This window comes from Botrytis fragariae (assembly GCF_013461495.1).
Source record: "Botrytis fragariae strain BVB16 chromosome Unknown tig00000050, whole genome shotgun sequence".
NCBI lineage: Eukaryota > Fungi > Ascomycota > Leotiomycetes > Helotiales > Sclerotiniaceae > Botrytis > Botrytis fragariae.
In genome coordinates this window covers 1,951,711-1,974,332 of record NW_023500992.1, presented here as the reverse complement: position 1 = coordinate 1,974,332, position 22,622 = coordinate 1,951,711, and the positions used below count along the sequence as shown (strand labels likewise).

Below are 22,622 nucleotides of genomic sequence, written 5' to 3'. Positions count from 1 at the left end.
TTATATATACCACCAGATATGAGCGAATATGATTTCCTGTTCCCTCGTAACCAACAAGAATCCAAGGGAATGTTCAGATAACGATTCGAAGCCATGTTTCTGAAGAAATATAACCTCGCAGTAGAAAACCCCAAAATCCCAAAACTATTGACTAAACACACTCTTTTACATCTGAGTTTCTTGACAGGATTCTATTCAACCATGATTCTTGATCAGATCAGCACACTTTTCTGCCACCATTACAGCTGGTGCTTGCAAGTGATGTGAAATAATCTGTGGGAATATGCTGGTATCACACACTCTCAAACCTTTCACACCATGGACCTTCAACTGATCGTCTACTACTCCGGAAGATTCGTCATCATCTACAGGAGCCATTCTGCAGCTAGATGAATAATGATATATCGTCCTAATCCTACGCCTTATAAATTTATCGATTTCTTCATCGTTGTTATTTTTCGCGTCTTTGTCCTGTTTGTCTTCCGGAAAAGTAATGTTTTCTTGTAGCGGGAAACCAGAAGCTCTCATATTTTCTGCAAGTTTCAAGGAAAGTCTTACAGAGGCTCTGGCAACGATATAGTCTTCAGGATTTGATAGGATACCAAAATCGACTTTGGGTCTCTGGTGTGGGTCTGAAGACGCAAGACGAACGGTGCCGCGTGATTTTGGTTTCGCGAGAGTGGCTAAAATTGAGAACATACCCATTTTGGAAAACAAACGTTGGTGCTCCTCTAAATCATCCATAGCAGTGACGGCGAGAGGCATGAGCTCAATATCTGGAATCAAATCCTGAATCTGACTGCTTGCTGTGGCAAGCTTTTCATTGTCGATTCCAGTATAGTCTTGGTTGAGTATCATAGATCGAACGAACAGGGTTATGTTGTTTATGGGCATGCTGAGAATGCCGGAACGGAAAAATATGTATTTGAAGAATTCCAGTATGCCTAGCATCGGGTGGATAACCAGTCTAGTGATTGATTCCTTGACTGGAACTTTCCATGCAATTGGAATCCCGTGATGATCACTCTATTGAGAGGTTAGAATAATTGGTCCTCTTGTTGTGTACAACATTGGGGGTTCTGTTCCGTACCAGTCCAGATCCAACACCTGGCAGATCTTGCACAACACTGATTCCATGCTCTTCCAGATGTTTCCGGGGTCCAATTCCACTGTTAAATTTCATTTTTAGCATATCTAACAGTTTGATGACGGTTTTAAACCCGAGAAATGGTGGCTTACCTCAGCATTAAAACTTGGGGTGAGCCCAAAGCTCCCGAGCAAACAATGACTTCTCTTTTGACTTTAGCCGAGAAGATTTTGTCAGAATTTTGATCAGCGAGTTTGAAGAAGACCCTATCAGGACGCGGAACTCCGTCATCTTTTGAGAATGAAATTCGTGATAGAATCGTGTTAGTGCAGATTGTCAAATGTTTCTCTCGTTGCAAGGCTGTTTCTCGAGGGAGAAAGGCGTCAAAGGTAGATACTCTCTGTCTCTGCTCATTCACTGTAGCAAATACAGTTGCAAGTCCGTCGACCATGGCGTCAGATGTGTTTGGATCGTCAATCTGAATGAACCCTAGAGCTTTAGCCGCATTCGAAAAGCTAGCAAAAGTAAGCCTTGACGATCCACGAAACCGCAACTTAGGCTTTCTGAGTATCAAAGTATACTCACAATCTATACGCTGTGAACCCCCAAGTATGAAAAGGGAATGTTTGGGTGATCCATGGGCCTACAACGCGATCAGTGCCTAAAACTATTCGAGGATTGATGGCTTAGAACTACGCACCAGAAGTCCCACGATACTCTGACTTTCGCGCGCCCATCACAGTTTCGCTTTTCATGAAATAAGGCAAGAGCTTGTCATAAGCCCAATCCGGATGACCAAGCTGTGCCCAGGAATCATAGTCTGCAGCAGTGCCACGTGTGTACACCATACTGTTGATTCTAGAGCCTCCACCCATAACTTCTCCGCAGAATGCTAAGCTTCGGCGATTGTCACAATACTTCATAGGTTCGCATTCCCAGCTCGACGCACCACCATCAGAGCGTAAGATGTTCGACGAAACAATGGGTATGCGAGACATGAAGTTGTCGTTGGCAGGCCCGCGCTCAAGAAGCAGGACAGACACATTTGGATCTTCACTTAATCGTGAAGTCAAGACACAACCAGCTGTACCACCTTTCGGTTTGGGGATGTTTGTCAGCTAAGAGTCAGGAAAGCATGATACGAAATGATGGATTGCAAGTGAACAAGTAGAAATACCTCCAATCACAATATAGTCGTAGGCTCGACCATTGGCATATTCCGGGTGACGCTCAGGGTACTTTTTACCAAATGGCCACCACATGTTGAATTGTTTCGAGGACTCAGAAAGGAAGATCTTAAAAACAGTCTCAGGTCATAGGTACAGCTCTGTTCAGGTGATTGATATTTCTCGCGTCTGGAAGTTTGAGTCAACAAGAAACTAAGCAAATAGTCTAAAGAATATAGAGCGTGGATCTTATCATGGTAGTTATATTGGTAGAAAGTAGGGAGGATCAAATACAAATATGATGTTGTAACAGTTTTTGTTACTGTGCCGCATTTTCCTTACCCTAGTTCCTAACAACGCAGCAACATGTTACCAACAAACGCCGCTCTCTTACATTAGCGTATACGTTACACACAGGGTTTAGAGATTACCTTGAAATTTGAATTAATTTTCATCGTTTTCATCTACCGAGGAAGTAAGAGCACGTGCTTCGTCTGTCCCTTCATCTACCCTAGCAAAAACTCCAAATCATGCATTTCAGAATATATCTTGTCACCACATCCTACTACCTAGCAAGCCCATCAATTCTTTAGTAGTGGGGGGCCGCATTATTCGCGTGTGGCATACAGAGGAATACCTAAAAACCTCGATACCATGATTTCAGATGAGGCAGATATACAACCCTATTCGACAAAGTTTCGAGGGGACAAGGGCATTTTCAGTAGCTGTTCACACGAATGTCACCTCGGAGAGAGAAGCGACTAGTTTGAGAGAGAGACCCGGAGCGAGTGTATGATTAGAGTTTCTTTCACCAAGACGTTACGCCAGTCATCGAATCACCAGTTGTGCAGATGAACACCTGGAGTCTGTTGGAGTTGACTTTGAGAAATTGTTCAGAAAAATTATGTATGAATTTACTACCCAGGATTGTCGCGAACGGCGTTAAGTAGAAAATTTGATCGCAAAGTCTTGATCTTGATATATGGCACATAGCAAGTTGAAATATCAGGGAATTGTCCATCTGTTGTTGGTAATACACTTTCTTCTGTTTATTATCACTGTCACCAATTCTTTTTGTTGTGAATACCAGTTTTAGTATTGTTTTGAAGATAGCGGGTAAGATATTTGGGCACTCAATTACTTGGAAGACCATGGATCTTCGAGGGAAAAAATTGTGGCATACGACTACTTCGGCGCAATCTGATATTCAACTACACTTATTTTAAATTCTAAGGATTATTTGCATGGCTTTATGGAAGTAGAAGTCACCTGAGTCCCCTTGATAGTGAGATCCACTTCAAGGTTTCTCAATTAATTTTCTAGATTCACCACATTTTGGGTGTAAAGTGCTTCCGTGATATAAAAGACACGACCAAGGAAGTCCGTATCATGCCAAAGATTTTCAACAGAGAACTTGCTGTCCAAAATCTTAAGCTAGCCAGAAGTTCTTCACGTGAGCAATAAGAATCTTTGGTAATATGGATGTAGATCAGGCGTCCACGCAGCATGATGCTGCCAGATATCCATCTTTGATCTAATGGTGGATTTGAACACCTATATCCTCGTTGCTGTCATTTTTCTAGTAATACACGACTGACAGAAGGGTAAGTAACACTCTGGGCGTAACTCTACAGGGTAAATTCCGACCAAACCTTCCTTGTCAGTCCCGAAACGACTTTTCGACCTAGGTTCTCAGAGAACCTAGGTCGAAAAGTCGTTCTCTCTGACAAATGCCCAGATCTCCGTGGGTTGAGAATAAGTGCGCTTTATAGGTATATAAAGTGCTATCAATCGAATTTGATCGTGGAATCACATGCGAGCCTGTCCTTAGAGTGGGGACTTGACATAATGATCTGTATTTACTCAAGCTACTAGCGGCCCGGAATTTCTGTATAAATTGGTCATGTCTGCGAGCGTGAAGCAGTAAATGAGGAGTCCAATACGAAAAGATTGATTTGGATAACCCTTACACAGTATTATCTTTCAGAATTGCGATCATTGAGTGATTTTACGGCTTCAGGGACCGTAAATTTGTTTCCGTACCTTGATCGCCATTGCTACACAACAAACATTCTATTTTAATTTTTTGTAGTGGCAGTAAAGATATCAAGCTTAACAGTAATGGTGATGGTTGTCATAATGGTAGGATTCATTGCTTAAACGTCTCAGAACTCCCTTAACAGTAATACTGGTCGTGCTAAAACTTTTTTGCCTGAACTAAATGCAGACTTCAGAAGTGATTGTGTGAGTGTTCTAGTATGTTTCAGCATGTATAATGTCCGTTTATGGTGTATGTAATTTTGAACCGATGTAGACATAGTATGAATAGTGTCCAAGGTATAACGCTCGGAGTGAAGGCGAGTTGATGTGGAACACGACTGCCCATCGGTATCATATCACTTTGAGAAGAGTAACCGAGAAATTAAAAACATGAGGCACACAGAAAGATGTCGATATCAGATCAAGTAATGATTGCTATTTCCACGTCTCTTTCAAGCATTTCCGGTTTTGCACAAATCGATTGAATCTAATTTCAACACTCAAGTTATTTTTGACAACAAATCAATACCTCTTTTTAAATCAACAATTACAGCTTTTGTATATTGGCTTCACATAATTCATTTGACATAAATATTCTGAAATTCATGGAGACTATGTAAGCCAGAATCGCGTAATTCAGGAGACACATAGTGCATCGATCTCTTTGTTTGTATTATTTCAGAAAGCACGAGTCAATCAAAGTGGGTAAGTTCTGTAGATAGAATGCTATGGCCGTCAGTGCTTTCATAGAGAGAAACCAAGACGATGCATTGAGAGGTGTTCGCGAGCTATGAAATGTTTGAGATGTTCACACAAATATTTGGCATAAGGAGGACGTAATGTGATTCTGTGACGGCGTGAAGTGTGAAACTTACCCCCAACCCCTTCTCTACCGCTAAGTCTTATTGAAAACATTGCCATTTTCCATTTGGTACTTACACGACAAGGAGTATTCCGAAGTTAATAAATCTCTTGATATCGATGCAATGTTTTTCGAGATACATCAGGAGTCAGGAATATATTGAACATTGCCACGTAATACTCAATTCATGTCTGAAGGTTTCCCGTGGATTTGCACGTTCTATCTTCGTGACAGTGATACGCGCAGCTATAGTACCTCCTTGGCGTGGAAATAGCCATCGGATGGCACATATGACTTCGGATGTTGCTCAGAAAATCTGTTGCAAACTCCTCGTTCTTTGCGTTCACATTCACAAGACTAGGTAAATCGGATTGTCTGGAATGAAAAAGTCGAAAGTTATTAGATCGAGCGCGAATACACGAAGCTTGGAACCCTTCGGCAGTCTGTTGTAAACATTTAAAGCATCAGGTGGTCCAAGCGGATAATCAAATTGTATTCTATCCATCACTTCATTCATGATTTCAGTAAGACAGATCCTGTCAGCGAGAGTATAAACCTCGACCGGATCCCAGAAGCTACCAAATGGTGGTAGTCTATTCGTGTAGACCTAACTGACCAACACGTCGAAAGCTTCTGTGTTATCTTCTCGAAGTACTGCACTATTTGTTGTGCTTTCTGAAAATCCACCATTGAACATCTTATCGAAGTAGGCTACGCGTGTACATAGAAGTGATTTGTGAACCCGAAACAACGTCGATTCTTCCCCGATACTGATATCTACCATCTGGGTTCCCGCTTTCCTAGTAAAATTATATCAGCAAGATATTCTTGCGCTACCAAGCGTATATACGTCTATAGAATGTAGGGACACAGTACTCACTTCAAGAACGTCATTCTGGTCACCAATTTTTTTTTCTTCGAGGAATTCAACTTGTATTTGTCCACACTTGTTCAGTCTTTCTACAATTAGCACACTTCGAGTTGAGTTCAAGACCGGGTAATTATTGATTAAAAAAGATGAAGACCATAGCAACTTACCGAGACACCATAAGAAGATATTTGTCTGTCTCAACGTTCTTTGTCAAGTTTTAGAACAATGGTCTAGAGAATATTCGAAATATTTAGCAAGTTGAACATTCGAGAATATCCGACTATGAAACATGATCCTACAACAGGGTGCATGATGATACCTGAAGACAATGGAAGTCCGAAGATTGATGAATACTATGCCAGGAACTTGGTGTTTACATCTTAGATGGCATCATCATTCCACGCGGTAATTCAGAAGAAGCAAAATTAGATGAATATGGCATTCTTATATTCTTCTATCTATGATGGAGAGTTATGTCCTTTAAACTCAAGAAACAAGTATTTCCACTAGTCTCCAGTCATTCACTGGGTGTGTATTGGAAAAAATATTGTAAACGGCCTATTAATTAGACTGTGGTCGGCGTGGAATCGGGCTTTTCGCTTGTGAACATTTCTTCATCTCCTTATGACAATGGTAGATACAGTCACCACCAATTGTTGAATCTGGCATTTCCTTACCGTAACTAGTTCTTGAAGTCTCTAGATAGTCAATAGCCAAATTGTCTTATGCCTCGAAAACTACATCTTGCCCAGAGTTGATATTTTCAGAAGAGATGAGAATGGTTACAGCTTAGAAGATAATAGTAGACGAAAAGTCGTTCAAGACAAGTTCAAAACAAAGATAAATGGTTTGCTCAATGTTTGAGAGACACATGCAAGTGTTTTGGAAGGTACAAGTTGCGCTAAAGTTCAACGTGACGTTGAAGTGAATCGCTTTTGTAATTTTGATCACAGCATTTTCGTGTAAATAGTCACGCAGCAATACTTGAATTTTACAACCTATACAACCTGCAACAGAGTGATGTTCACTGAAAGCTCGAGTAACAGATTCTGAAGTAATTTCTTTCTTCTACAATTCACAAGAGTTTGGATTTACGAGTTATGATACTGTGAAAGATTAGATTCCTATTGCTATAGTAATGCTAAGATCACCATTCCTCGAGCATCAATGCATTCACTGCATCTGCTCATCTTATGAAACTTAATATAAGAACGCCTGAAAAATTGACTTTGCAAGGCGTTCTCCCCAATGTTGACGTTCCGCTCAATTTTCAACGTCACTCTGAGCATCAAGGAGATCCCACGAAGATCCAATTGGGAAACATTCTAGAAAACATGCAGGTACATGAGAGCCAATTAGAAGCTAAAGAAAAAGACAAGAATGTGATCAAATTATACCAGAAGCATACATTAAGAAAATCATTCATTTTGGTAACTAAAACTATCTTGAAATACAAGAAGGGTTTCCAAACCGCCGCAACTCCATATGCTTGTAGAAGCATAAATGAAATATTGTTGTGGAACATGTAACTATCTTCCCGATCAAAAGTATCACGAACCCACTTCATACTAAGCTTAAGATGCCCAAGCCATGGTAAGTAATCTCAGATTACTCCAAACCATCAAATTCTCTCAAAATTTCTGCAACCTGTAAAATTTACCCAGAACTATCTCATCAGGAAACATTCAATACCACAACCTCAATTGTCCTCTAAAGTCGCGTCACGATGCTTGATCCAAATGGGACAATCCTGATAAGAAAAATGCTGATGCAATTCGCATAGGTTCCATTTTCGTGGATCGAGAGGATGCTCATAAGTTCCACGATCTGTGATTTGGTTTCTGCAGTAGTCGATATAGTCGATACCAGCATTTCCGGAGCGGGAAAGGAGATTCCAAAGCTCGGCGCTGGAAATATTGGGTCGGCCAGTGTCTCTGTTTCATTCATCGGAGGTCAGGAGCCAGCTAAATCTTGTATCAGTTTGTGTTCAAGGAGAGAGGGAAGGGGGAGAGTGTGTGGGAAACGTACTCAAAAATAGCAATGTAGAGCTTTCTCAAAGGATTACCCTGATCGGTTTGCGAATAAACGGTATACAAGTCCCGAATATCTGGTAAGATGACTGCTTCTTCATCACTACCCCAAAACTCTTTCATAGCCAAATCCATAAGTTCGTCGCACAATCGAGGGATATGGAAATCAGTTACCATGATGTACGTGTCGACAAAACGGTAATTAGAAAGACCTTCGGCTCGTCCTGGCTTATGCAACTCAAGTGGCATAATTGTACCCTTAATAAGCCACTGAATGATGACTCTGGAAGATGAGGCCATGTATCCGCGGATATAGATGGAGTTGGAGTAAGGCTTGCGAAACTTTTTAAAGTGGGGTACGATCTCGAGTATGGCTTCGAAAACGGTTCCTGTGAAGTAAAATGTTGCATAGTCGTCTAGTTGACCGCCGAGACCACAACTAATCATGCAATTCTTTCTGTGAAATTGTTAGGTATGATGGAAAAAGCTGCTGAAAAAAGCTACTCACTCCTCAGACTCCTCGAACTTCTCGCGACTGCGCTTGTTGCTGTTCTGGGATGGATCCTGGGATGAGCCTGTGGATTGCTTCGGTGCCATTGTTGATTTTTTAGCTGGCTTTTTATTCTCGTTATCAGAGTTGAAATTGTGACTTGCGTTGCGAGTAAGAGGAAGAGGGATGGATGGTGTGGCTGAAGTAGTAGCTGACTTCTTATCGTGTGCCTTTACGGACTTTTTTGTAGAATTTTCAATAGAAGAAGATGATCTAGAGAGCCCCTGTCTTTCTAATACTGAAGGTGGGAGCTGTTTGGAAAGTCGTGGGGCCTTTTTGCAACGTCTTGTCTTCTTTTTAAGTATGAAAGAAGAAAAGGAACCGGCTGGAGGTATAGCTATGCGTTTCAATGATTCACTTGAGATCGTTTCGGGATTGAGCTTTGGATAAATCGACCGATACGTCCCAGCCGTATCAGCAGTTGTTGATTCTGCGGCCGTGGTATTTATCGAAGACGGGGCAACTGTTCCGGTGACAGTCTTCGGTTGCTTAAGAAGCGATCTAAGGGATCCTTGAGCCAAATTTGGTGGTTCTTTAACTTCGTGTGGTTTTGGAACTCGAATTCTTAAGGAAGATCTGTGATCCACGTTAGGAGAAGCAGTATTCTGGGAAGAAGACATGTCTAGTGGTAATCTGATATCGACTCAAAAGCCGTATTCGATTTGGAGAAATATTGAGGATGGTATGGCTTGTCAATTTAATCTGTCAAAATTATCAGAATCGGGCTGTGTCAAGACAAGGTATGTGAATTCAAATTGAGAAATTTGACGAGCCTTGCTAATTTTCCTTGAAATTTAAGCGAGGATCTATGGTCTCATTTCGTCAGTCATGTGAGCGACATTTCACTCTATTTTCTTCACGCTAGCAGTAATAAAATCTTTCCATGACGCTTGCTTTGAGTATTGTTTCAATTGATATACCTAGGCATACAAAAGAACACTTTGCAATAGGTGCAGCAGTATGATATTGTATATTTCATTTTATTCACCAGTCTAGACAGTTAACACTTTGTACAAGTTCAGCACCCTCGCTCATATATTACAGCTAGGTATAATACATGACTTGCGACCATTCACTATACTTTTTATGAACTCTATGAACATCAGAAATATGCCCATGTATCAGCTATCCCCGAAATGTTTCTTGAGAGATTTAATAGAATTTGATCTCTAGTAAACGAGGTTTGGAATATTTCATCCATACGTCAGTAACAAGAACAATCGATCAAGATGAGAACTAAGATATCGGGGAAGAGTGGTATTGAAATATTATTGGAAACGAGCAGCAAACACATCCTAGAGGTCAATACTTTGATTTGAAGATACCATGTCACGTCAATTTCAATTACAAACAAATTGTTGATTACCAAAGAAAAAACAATTTTATCTATAAACGTTACTGAACTATGTACTTGAAAAAACGAGACCAAATTTCATTACATCAACGGAATATAACTCATCCATAACAATTCACGAAGCATCGAAATAATCACCACTACCCTCTATTTCCCAATCACCGGAGTCCCAAAAGCCCCCTCAAACGCCACCGCCAACCAAGCCTTCCTATCCCCCGGCATCTTCAGCGCTCCCTTCCCCGGCCAGCCCTCTATCCACCCCGCCATTCCATCCGCCTCCCTAATACACTCTTTCCAATCCCCCTCCCTCACATTCTCACCCTCCTCCACCATAACCACCACCACACTTTCCCACTCTCGAAAACCCTCTTCCATCAACGTCTTACTCCCATTCTTCAACCACCGCCTCTCAATCCTCAACCTCACAATTTTTCTCTCCGCCACTTTCTCCCTTTGTACGATCTTTGAAAGATGTCGTTTCAACTGCGACACATTCCACAACACCGGAATATCATGACACGCCAAATAATGCGGCGGCGCCACACCCGACAAATGCTGCTTCGCAGAACTAAAAATCGTAAGATTGAGACTGATTTTTCTGCGAGCAGCAGACTCAGCAGCATAAGCATGCATCCAAGCTATATCTAAAGGGGCCAATTCGTAGTCAGCCGGGATAGGAGTACGAATAGATGGAGATGGAGCATCAGAAGCTACGTTTCCAGCTCTCCCTTGCAAGTGTGTAGGAACTCTGAAATTCAACCAGGAGAGATCGGGAAAATTAATTCTGTCGGCGATGCTTCGGAAAAGTCCACCTCCTTGAGCCCTATTTGCAAGTGCAGCTGCCGCAGCTGCTGCTTCTTGATCATTTTTATCCTTTTCTTTCTTCTCACGTTCCTTTCTCTCCTTTCTGAGATCAGGATTTTGAACTTCTGACTGGAGGTTTTCTACTCTCACTGATCTTTCAATCTCTTCTTTTTCCCTCTGCTTCTTCGCAATGCGATCGCGTGCCAATCGATCTTCCTCATCTTTCTTCTCTTGCTCCAGACGTTTCTTTTTCTCGTTTTCTTTCTGCAGAAGTTCGTTACGTTCAAGCTCCTTCCGCAAACCTTCCATTTTTTCTTCTGTCAATCGATCTGTCTCTGCTTGCTCTACACGTTCATTTTCTTCATGTTCTTTCCGCTTCTGCTCACGCAGACCTTCCGCTAATTTCCTTCTCTCCTCCTTAATCCGAAGTCGCTCATTTTCTTTCTTTTCTTTAGCCTCTTCAGCCTCTTTAGCCTTACGTTCCTCCGCAAGTTTTTTCTCTTTGAGTGCCACCCCAGCCTGTTCTTCTTCCATCATTTTACGCACTTGCCGTTTGAGTTCGACCTCTTCATCTTGGGCTATTTTGTCCTGTCTTTTTTTCTCATCTTCCTGCTTTGCACGTTTTTCCTCAGCTTCTGCTTTTTGCTCCGCAGTCTGTGCTGGCCTATTTTTCAATTCATCTGCCCTCTCCTGAGCTAAACGGTCACGTTCTGTAGTTTCACGTTCTCGTTCCTCGCGTGCCAATCGCTCGGCTTTGTCTCTGGCTGCATAGTCTACCGTCGGTTTATCTTTTGCCGCCTCCGCATCCAATTTCTTTTTGGCCTCCGCTTCTTCATTTGTTACTCTGGCAGCTTCGATTTTTTTTCGCGCCATTTCTATTCTGCGGGCGGTGTCCTCTGCAATCTCCTTTTGCCTGCGTGCTTTTTTGGCAGAGTCGGTCTCAGTGGGTGGATTTCCTTCAGGCTTGTCCTTGTCCTTACCCCCATTCTCTCTCCGCGCAAGTTCTTCCTCTTCAAGTTTCCGTTTAATTTCTTTCACATAATTATCTAGATCCTTGTTTTTCTGCTTTGGCTTCACTTCGCCTGCTGACTTGGAAGGATTGACTGCTCCAGCTTTTGCCAGGAGATCATTTTTTATCTTCGTCAAGATATCTCCAGCGAAATCAACTGGGACGTCCGGCTTTTTCTTGTCCTCCTTATCTTTTAAATCTTTAGCAATCTTATCCCTAGCAATTTGATCGGCTTTCGCTTTTTCTTCTCTCTCTTTATTGATCTGATCTCTGACTGCCATCTCCCTTGTTTCTCTCTCTTTCCTCTCTTTCTCGGCTTTGTTTTCTTTGGCTATTTCATTTTTTCCCCTCTCCTCCTCCCTTTTCTTTTCTTCAGCTTCGGCTTTACCTCTTGCCGTTTCCGCATCCTCCAATTCTTGTTTCCTGAGTCTTTCATCTTCTTCCCAGGCAGTCGCCTCTTCAAGATCTTTCTTCTCTTTGGCAATTTTCCTCTGCTTGCGCTCCTTCTCCTCAAGAGCCATTAGCTCCTCTTTGGGCATCTTTAGTCTAGCGACAATTTTTTCTAATCTTTTCTCCGCGGTTTGAATCCGTTTTTGTCTTTTTTTCTCCTCGGCTGGGTCAATCGGACCAGGATTCATCACCCTCTTTTCTTTCTCCCGCATCAACTCTGAATCAATAAGTTCGCCTTCACCTGTCCTGACTACTTCCTCGTTATGTCTTACCATCTCCATGTATTCCAAGAAATCTGCTACCTCACGATTCGTTTCAAAAGTAAGACTTGACCTGTGTTCTTGAATCGGTGAAAGAGAGTTTTCGGCTCTAAAGGGTGAACCAGGACGTGGCTCAGGAAGTGGTATTTTCTCTTCTTCTTCGGTTGAATTTGTGCGAGGGTCTGTTTCCGCGGAATCTTTCGGAGCCAAAGATACATTAACGGTTGCAGCCGTCTCAACTTCTCCACTGTCTCCAACTACTTTAGGCGCCGTGCGGACACTGAGTAGACCTTTTCTTCCTGAATTCTTTTCACCTTGTAGAGATGGTTCAGGTAGAGAAACTCCCTTACCTTTAAGAGCCGTTACGAGTCCAGAAAAATCCATCCGTTTGCTTTGCCCAGCCACCAGTGGTTTGCTTGGCGTGTCACGTACTCCTTCAATATCCTCAATTGTCTTGTCAACTTCCGCATCTTCAACCTTTTTCTTTGCTACCTTTGCCGCTAGAGCGTCCGCAAATTGACGCTTCTTTGCCTCTTCCTCTTCCTTATTTGGCTTATCAAGTTGACGTAATTTCAAGAGCTTTTCCTCAGCTGCAGCTTTAGACTTCAGCCAAGCATCTTGCCGATTAGCTTTCACCTCATCCGCTTGTTCTTTCCACAGGTCGGTCAATTCCTTGTTTCTCTGGAGTAATATAGGTCGACGAATGTCTTGGAAAGCTTCCCAATAGGTGTCTCTCTCTTCCGAATCAGAGAATCCACCAATGTGATCAAAAAGATCCTCAAGTTCTTCGAGCGCATCTTCTTTTTCCCACTTATCTCTCAAAAGCTGTTCAGCAAAAGACTCTCGAAGTACCATAGATGGCGGTTGTTGTGCAGGTGCCGCGAAATGATGTCCAGCCTGTATATCTAGCGCCGCTCGCTCGGCAGGCGTCATATCCAACGCCCTTTTCCAAACGGAATCAGGACGCATGTGCATTTCGAGTCTTGCTTTTTCAACTTTTTCATCAAGTTCGATTTCGCGATCCAATTCTTGAAGTAGTTCCTGGAATCTGTGTTTCACTAGGACATTTGTTTCCAACTCCACATTATTTCTTAACGTATTCAGATTTTGCCGTTTGTCTTCCAACTTGATAGCTTCTTTGATACTAAGCGTGCACCTGATGATGACGTCTCGCAATTGGTGTATTTTGCCCTGTTCAGTTTCGATTTTGAGCTGGCGACTCGCTGCACTTCTCTGTTCAAAAAGCCATGCCAGATGTTTTTCGCGTGCGTCATATAGATCATTTTGCGCCAACGCTTCGAGTTCTTGAGCTGCAGTTTTACTTTCGGAACTTGTACCACGGTCCGTCCATTCCTTGAACTTTTCTTCGACAGTAGGTGACTCTGCAGGTTCGGCAGCCCATCTACGATACTTTTCTCTTTGGTCTGGAGAAGCCTACTTAGGTCAGTACGTGCAATTGTAAAGGATATATCACATGTACTTACATTAGAATCAAGCGGTAGAGGCATTGAGACAGGGTATCTTGGAGGAGACGCACCGTATAAACTGCCCTCATCATCTGCTACAGGTTTTCCAGCAGCTGATCTGTCTGCTTTGTCCTCTTCCAAAGTAGGTTGTTTTCCCTTGTCCGAATCTCCCTTCCCACTCTCCAAATCCTGATCACCTCCAGGTAAAACAGTCTTCTTTTGACTTTCTGGATTTTCTGTATCCTTACTATCCATTGAACTTCTTTCAGCGATAGGGGAGAGATTAAGATCTCCTCGCGGTCTTCGTTGTCGTCCACCTCGCCCACCCGATCTACCACCTTGCGAAGGGTAAACTTCTTCTGTCCTACCTAAAGGTGTCGTTGCTTGTGTAGCATCGAGGGGTTTCATTGCCGGTACAGAGACCGTGGAACCCCGAGCCCTTTTTGCCCGACGTTCTGCTCTCGTTTGTTCAACCCCGATCTGAACCCGAGTCGATAACACAGCTTGCATTCTAGCCATATCATAAGAGCCATCTGGATTTTTGAACTGTGAAATATCCAATGGTGGTGGTTTCGGTTTTGCAGGAGGAGGCATCTTGAAATTCAGATCCTTATCAGCCTCTGCAGGTTTGGGACTCGGCTGTCCTGTATCCTGAGCCGGTCTCCCAATGCCAGATAAATCAATCTCACCATCTCCCGTTCCCGGTAATCCAGGACTACCTCCACCACGAAGACCATCAGCAAAAACTTGCGAACGAATTGCAGGACGTGCATCAGGATCTTGAATTGTTCCTGAAAGATCAGCCGAGTCGTGACTGCTGAAACTACGTCCAACCTCAGTTCTGCCACTTAGACTTTGCGTCCTTCCTTCTGATAATGTCATCGAGCCGGGTCTTGAGTGCGGTGGATCTCGTCTACGGTGTCCAATTATGTCGGCCATGTTGTATCCAATTGTTATTGTACTTGAAAACGTTACGTGTGCGATACAAACGTTTCGGTAAAGCGATCGATTGCAGCAGCGATTATTTGCCGTGCAGACATAGATTGAATAGCTGGCTTTATGCATCGCGACCCCTTTGTTGAGTTCTAACTTGATCCGGCCACTAGAATCGTAGTCGTGATTAATTTTTCCGTTTCTCATATATCAAATCGTACTTACAAAGAAATGTGTTATGAACCGGAATTGGTCACATGCCTTTGATTATTCTCTTCAAATAGCCATAGCAGCCATAGGCCAACAATGTAGCTTTAATCAATGCCATGTGTATCATCAATGCGATTGTAAACTGTATTTGAGAAAGCCATTAAGAATCACGAGGCATGTCCATAGGAGATATATGCGAGCAAGTAGGATCAGGATGGGGACTCTGACCGCATCAGGCAGACAATCTAGACATTTGGACAATAACCGACCGCTTAAGATTTTCGTAGGCTCCACCCTGTCAACTTCATAAATAAGACGCACTCGATTTACAGCTTTTCTTGCCTCCCGCCCCTGCTCGAAAGCATGCATTGTCGTTTCTCGACCCAAAAACTTATGATCATACCACCATCGCCAATCAAGATCATCGAGGTGATCAATGAAAAGTGGACCGGCACCTTGCGTAACGTTTCCCGCCCGAAAGTTACTCCTCGCTGTATTGAAATGTATACCATGAAGCCATGTTTTCTTCCCACGTAAAATTAACGGTGCCGAACCAAATTCAACAATTTCTCCTCTGAAATTGGAATTTTCCGTCCCCTTATTGTAGAAGATAACAAAATCGTCAATCGGATGACTCCATGGAAGTGTACGCACCACTTGCGTCGATTGATGTGCGTGTAATGTATAGTTTTCGACTGTCCCTAAACTTTCAATGTCTGCTATATTCCAGCCCAAATATTTTAGTCCATTTTCCAGACATGCTCTACGTACTTTTATCGCAGCAAGAAGTGTTCCTACGCTATACCAACCTCGCCCACGAACCATTAAATTAATCATTGAGCTGAAACACAATCGATCTATCTTCCAATTGATATAGAACTGAGATCTTTTTAATGCTCCGCCATATATTGGACATGAAAAGTCTACATGGCTATAATGTCTGAGGGCTTCCACCCTAAACTGTCTGTTGACATGTAGGACCGGTGGAGGTTTAGTGTAAGTAATCAGTGAGCCTCCAGTGTAACCAGTCAATGACTCAGATCTTCCCACGGTCGTGACAATTCCGCGTGGACGAAATGATACATCGATGTTTCTTTGCTGGAAACAAGCCAACTTCCAAATATGAAGACGAAGCTCGATGGGTAGATCTGCAGAAGATCTAAATGTGCTCAAGGTCGCCACGGTTCTTATGATTATCGTGTGAGCACAACGAACGGTATTTGGACTAGAACGATGCCGAATCCCCAGGATAGTAATTGATTAAAAAGTCGAATGATAAGATCTGCTTCGAGGTGAGAATCTTAACACTTTGGAAAGATATTAAGGAACCTGCCGAGGAAGGGATTAATAGAAGTAATGAGGAAGATACCAGGGAATGTATAATAAGAATTAACAGAAGAATCATAACCGATTTGTTGAAGCAGAAGTCAGAGTTGCTACGAGGAGTGTTTTAAAACTACTATCCTTGTAGACTTGACCAGTGATACTACCTAGTAGCCGAGAAACTATAAATTCCAGAGAATGATCATCCTTCCCTTCAATTAGCATGAACCAAACGGAAAAACACCGTTTACATAAGCTGAGCTCAGTCTCCGATTGGACAGTCATCTTGTACAAAATGAAACATTACCTCTAGACTACCTCTAGACTCGTGTCTAGCTGCCAAAAATTCAGGGTTTGACGTCGCTGCTTATACATTATCGAAAGGACACCTCTCATCTCCAAAACAGGGCAGGTCCAATGAACAATTGATTACCCATAATGTTCAGGCATGAATTTTCCACAGATTGTTCGACTAGGTCAATGAAGGACCATTCAAAAGAAACTTCCTCCCACTTGGGGATTGGAGGTGTTGTGTGGTTAGTGAACAGTGATCGGAGTGGAAGGGAGGGTGTAGGAACCCCAAAGTGGCTTGAATAACATGAGGTGCCTCAGGATCACAGCATGAATCAGTCAGTAGTAGGATAGGGTATGCGCTCAATTCATCTCAACTACAGTAAACGAAACGAAACCAAGACAGGGTAGTGGAGGTAGGTGTATTATACGTGAGTCGGCGAACGAAAAGAATTGCAAGCATTGACCACCCATCTATCATTCAATCATTCCACGTCCTGCCAACAATTCGATCATTCCGTCGGCCATTCATACTATACATTTCATTCTTCCAATCCTTCCAACCATCTACCAACTCCAATCCTAATAACCTAATAATAGTAGTTCTCATCGTTCGTCCTTCCTCTCATGTACTGAGGCTCGCTTCCCCTTACGTAGATATCCTCGTACAAAATTTGTGGGGTCGCATCTGGGAAAGGCATCTCTTCGGCCTCCTTGACCTCCGCATCGACCTTGGCTCTTGCCTCCTTGTCAATGGTCTTCAACTCATCCTCGGTTGTGACGTTCCATTCGATCAACTTTTGTTTCAGACCAGCGATTGGATCTTGGGTGCTACGCATGCGTTGAATCTCCTCACGAGTACGGTATGTGGTTCCTGGATCGGACATGGAGTGTCCTCCATAACGGTATGTGACATATTCGAGGACTAATGGACCGTTACCAGCGTTGGCGTATTCCTTAGCGTGCTTGACAGCAGCCTTAACAGCGAGAGCATCCATTCCGTTGACCTTAAGACCAGGAATGTATTGACCACGCTTGTAGTAATCGGTAAGAGCAGAGGATCTGTTGGCTGCGGTACCCATACCATATTTGTTGTCTAAAACAATTAGTATACACTCAGCCTCATAGTCAGGTTAAATACTTACTCTCACAACCGAAGAGAACTGGCAATTTCCATAATTTAGCCATGTTGAAAGCCTCGAAGACTTGACCTTGGTTACTGGCACCATCACCGTACAAAGCAACAGAGACATTCTTGTTGCCATTGTATTGATGAGCAAAAGCCAAACCAGCACCAACTGGAACCTGGGCACCGACAATACCATTTCCACCATAGAAACCCTTGGTGAACATGTGCATGGAACCACCCTTTCCGTAGGCGATACCCTCACGACGACCCAACAATTCACCAATGATAGATTTTACGGAAGCACCACGCATAAGAGCGAAACCGTGGCATCTGTAAGCAGTAATAATGTCGTCTTCCTTGGTAAGGGAGTGTTCGATACCGACAGCGACGGCTTCTTGACCAGTTGACAAATGGCAGAAACCACGAATTTTCTTCTCCTTGTAGAGTCTATCGGCTGCCATTTCCATACGACTAAATTTTCCCATCAGCGGAATCTTCGGTCGTGATACCAAATCATGTTCTTACCGCATAGAAACCATATCGATATACATCTGCTTTAACTCTTTCTTGGTGGTCTCCATGGTGTAAGATGGAGGATCGAGCTCGTAGGTCTCGAAAGACTCGTCCGATAATTGTAATGTGAATGGCTTGTCATCTTCCTATAGTCCCAGAGAATCATTAATATACGCATTCCATGTATGCAATGATCAATTGGGATAGCTCAACAGGAAATCTTACCTGAGGAACAGCATCTTTATCGGCGTGCGCGGAGGCGGCGTCTGTGGTAACCGTTCTCTTTACGAGGGCAGCTCTGGAAATGGCATTTCTGCGCAGAGGTGCGGCAGATCGTGCCTTCAATGCTCTCGAGAACATGGTTGTGGTGGTAGAGAATGTGTTGTAGGGAGTGAGGGAGGCGGAAGATAACTCGTGGAAATTTCTCAGCAGCTGCCAAACAAAAGATGTTGATGGTTGGGATGCTTCGATTACAGTAGTCCCATTTTGGTTTAGTTCGGACAGATTGTTCCTCAAGCTTCCGACCCAAAATCACGTGTAACGGATATTTTAGAGCCCGACAATTCACCATTCGGCCTTACTTGCGGACCCTCTTGTCCAACTCGGGTTTCCATGTTTAGTCTTCATTTCATCGATCACCCAAAGAAGAAAAGCCAAAGCATAGATTTGATTCTTTCGCATTTCTACTATGCTACCCTACCAACTGAACAGACAAGCTTAAGCAAGTAACTCCCTGACCTTGGGGAATCCCTAATGCAAATTCTCTCGATGCTACGCCGTTAAATCTTTCCCTTTGAACTGTCCCCCTTCCATTTGCCCTATTGGTATTTGAGCTATTAAAAATCATCTGTACCATTCTGCCAACCAGTCAAATGAAAAACGCCCTGCCCCAGATGCTTCTTTGCTTCTTTATAAACAAGTCTTCTGTGCTTCGATCAATCAAAGGTCAATCAATATAGACATAAAAATAGGTAGGTGATGTATAAGGATTGCGGAAGGATGATAGTGAAATATGTGAGACCGTATTCTCTCACTATATCGTAATCATCTCTCAATGGAGAAGTGATAGTAGTGACTATAGATTCCATGACCCAGTACGTGAAAGAAGCAATCAGAATTAGTGAGTGCTTTTTATATAGATTAGTTTAATGGCCCGAATCAGTCATCTTCGTGAAAGAAAGTTGGCCCGGTAGCTTGTGGAGGAGCTGTCGATGGTCCAGCATCGACCATTTCAATATCATCCCTCTGATAAGATGCTTCATGTGTCATGATTCCTTGCATAGCTTGGTCTTGGCTACCACTCCGATATTCAATGGCACTTAACGGTCTAGCTGGCCCAGTTATGGGAGGAGTTTGTTGGCCATAGGGGTTCTCATACAGAACATCTTCTGGAGGGGAAAATGACCACACCTTTAATTGTGTTAATATAATTCAGGAAAAGAGGAGGACTATGGCACTTACTTCCATTATAGTGCGATTTGATCTGCTTGCCATAACCACACACTTTTCTTCTTCAAAGGCCACTCTCCAGACAGCCTCGGCAGGAGCAGTGAGTTCACGAACAAGTTGACCAGTCTTGAGATCCCACACTTTGACTCGGCCATCACTACCTCCACTGACCACTCGTGTATCGTCAAATTGTAAACTTGTGACACTATTGTCATGAGCAGCTAGTCGATGAATTGGGGCCATCTTCTCAAGTGACCAAACACGAACAGACCCATCAGAACCACCAGTGACCAAAGTGTTTCCTCGCATTTGCAATTGCCCAACTAGCGAAGTGTGTCCTTGAAGAATAGCTTGACAGGATCTAATCATTTGTTAGTAAGATTTTTCACATCTGAATCGAGAATACGTACCCATTTTCTGGATCCCATATCCGAACACTGGTGTCAAGACTTCCAGTAGCTATTCTCTTTCCGTCAAAAGCAATAGCATAGATTTGAGAGAAATGTCCCGAGAGTGTTCGTAAACATCTTCCCTCTGAGATGCTCCACACTCTAGCTGTAGTATCATAACTTCCAGAAACAACAATATCTCCTTTGATTTCTAGGCATCTAACGCTTGCTTGATGACCCACAAGGACATTTTTGCAAACTCCAGTCTTAATATCCCAGATTCTTAATGTGGTATCTCGAGAGCCTGAAATTGCCGTGTTTGCATCAGACATCTTCAGGCACCGGACTGTGGAAGTATGTCCACGCAGAGTATGTAAACTCTCACTGTTATCCGTTAGTACCAGGTCTCAAACATGTAATTGGCAAAACATACCCAGCAGCCATATCCCATACTCGCACATCACGATCACAACCTCCACTAACGAGGGTATCCTCCCATGGTACCATTGCCCAAACACCCATTACATGCCCGGTCAAGGTCTTTTGCGCGTTTCCATCCGTGTTGAAAACATGGATCTTAGCGTTGTCCAATGCCACGACAATGTACTTTGGTGTCAGATGTAGACTTGTTACAACACCCTGATCTTGTGTAATATGCCTTGCGATATTTTGTCCTCCAGTCCTCCAGGCGGTTTCGACCAAATATCTTTGTTTAAAATGTGATTTATATGACCTGATCTTTGGTCTTCTCAATGCGCCAGAGGCAGTAGCACTATCAAAGCTTCTGGAACTTCCAGGAACTTGTGACAATCCTGCGCTGATTCCGGGAAAGGAATGTGCAAGGGCTGAAGTCTCTCCTGCTTGTAATGCCTTATGAACGGGGTGTGGAGGAGGTCGAAGTGACGGTATTAGAGGTACAACGGGATGATGTTCTGACATTCTTCGACCATAATCGTGCTTCGCACATAATTTCATCCAAGTAACATCGTCTGCAAGAAGATCTCTCCAACGTTTCGAAACCTGGGACGAGCGCGCAAGTACTTTCGGATCGTCGATACAAGACAAAATCTATATGAAGCAATTAGCTTGGGCTTCACCTTGTGAAAATGGAAACATACACGAAGGCATAGTTCATCTGGTAAAGTGGTAAATGGATCTTTCTTCAGTAACGGGCTAACATATTGATGTACAAAGCTTAGTTGTTGGCTTGTGCACAAATTCAAAAGATCTCCTAATATCCTCGTTCTTTCGGGTGCTGAACTTTGCGCGAAGTATATTCTGATTTGTGATAAAAATATGTCCTCCTTTTCTCCCGCTTCACTCCAATCTGGTTGCGGGTGATCAGGACCTGGACTTGCTGCCGGTGTAGGGGGAGGAGGGGGGTCATGACTCGAGTGTGTGGGAGATTGTATATCGGCGGAAGAAGTCGTCATATTTGGAGTCGGAGGACCTCTCGGTCTACTGAGAATCTTTTCTAACCTTTGCGGCATGGGAATGCGTTCGCCATTTGTGTCGACCGTTAACGCTCGGGTGGGAGACATTTCGCCGTCTCTTTCAATGGGTGCAATGGAAGCCCTTCTGTCTGTTAAGCTCAAAGGTCTGAAATTATCCATACCCGCTTTCTTCTTATCCTCTACTTTCAACCAGTTGTTCCGTCTAGGTTGAACGGTTGAGAAAAGGGGATAATCGTAGATGCGGAGGTCGTGAAGGTCTTTCCTGACTAGAATGAGGCTTGGGGCCAAGGGAAGGATTTGGATTGACAATCAACAGATGAAATCTCGACCATGGAAATTATAAACAATTGCGCCAATTGATAGAAAGTCGAATATATTAAATTCAAACCAAGGAATCGTCTCTTAACGTGTGTTAAAGGCGGTGATGAGAGAAGGTCGTGCAACGTAGTGTCCAAGGGAACACATTCGAATGCGTTGTCGTTAGGGTTGAAACTCGATGATTAATGGCACAATTTGAATCAAGGATGTGTTAATATCTATACCGATCACGAATATAAATGGCAAGAATCAATCGTAATGATATGGTCTATACTTGTTGAATTGTTTGGCGATAAGACAATATTCAAAAAGAGAGTAATATAAATCCTTTCGTACTTTTAATGTACTTTGTACGGGCTGGGCTGAGGTTGATCTTGAGATGAGAGAGAGTCTTCTGTGTGGTAAGCCAGTGGAAGTGGAACGTCGTGGGTCGTGGGTCGTGGGTGGATTGTGCTAATTGGAGTTAATGAACTTTTGGGTGGTCTCAGTCATTATTGCGGTCATGCCTAGTAGGCAGGGATAATTCGTTAATGAAGTAAGGATGTTGAAGAACTTTAAAGTGGAAAAAATGGATGATCATTTGTTATGTATGTTATCACGAATGGCGTCTGTATGATATGTACGGCCATTCCGAGTTTGCTCGTTGACTTGGATGGAGATGTTT

General features: G+C 43.1%; 4 protein-coding genes across 4 annotated transcripts; all 4 read right to left on the bottom strand.

Annotated features, from left to right (window-relative positions):
• Positions 1-195: 195 nt before the first annotated feature.
• Positions 196-2,349, bottom strand: Bfra_004610 (putative alcohol oxidase protein; the record flags this gene model as incomplete). Its single annotated transcript, XM_037335010.1, has 6 exons — positions 196-1,026; positions 1,091-1,169; positions 1,240-1,602; positions 1,673-1,730; positions 1,788-2,205; positions 2,275-2,349. 6 exons carry the CDS (start codon positions 2,347-2,349, stop codon positions 196-198), a joined length of 1,824 nt encoding a protein of 607 aa, XP_037193544.1.
• A 5,376-nt stretch (positions 2,350-7,725) lies between these two features.
• On the bottom strand, positions 7,726-15,089 carry Bfra_004608 (uncharacterized protein; the record flags this gene model as incomplete). Its single annotated transcript, XM_037335009.1, has 5 exons — positions 7,726-7,960; positions 8,055-8,513; positions 8,565-9,211; positions 10,123-13,917; positions 13,968-15,089. The coding sequence occupies 5 exons, from the start codon at positions 15,087-15,089 to the stop codon at positions 7,726-7,728; spliced, it is 6,258 nt and encodes a 2,085-aa protein (XP_037193543.1).
• A 2,207-nt stretch (positions 15,090-17,296) lies between these two features.
• Bfra_004607 (putative pyruvate dehydrogenase e1 component alpha subunit protein) lies at positions 17,297-18,708 on the bottom strand (the record flags this gene model as incomplete). Its single annotated transcript, XM_037335008.1, has 4 exons — positions 17,297-17,802; positions 17,852-18,306; positions 18,361-18,494; positions 18,574-18,708. 4 exons carry the CDS (start codon positions 18,706-18,708, stop codon positions 17,297-17,299), a joined length of 1,230 nt encoding a protein of 409 aa, XP_037193542.1.
• Positions 18,709-19,506: 798 nt separating this feature from the next.
• Bfra_004606 (putative f-box wd repeat-containing protein 7 protein) lies at positions 19,507-21,799 on the bottom strand (the record flags this gene model as incomplete). Its single annotated transcript, XM_037335007.1, has 5 exons — positions 19,507-19,758; positions 19,810-20,158; positions 20,208-20,570; positions 20,620-21,254; positions 21,305-21,799. 5 exons carry the CDS (start codon positions 21,797-21,799, stop codon positions 19,507-19,509), a joined length of 2,094 nt encoding a protein of 697 aa, XP_037193541.1.
• Between the last annotated feature and the right edge of the window lie 823 nt (positions 21,800-22,622).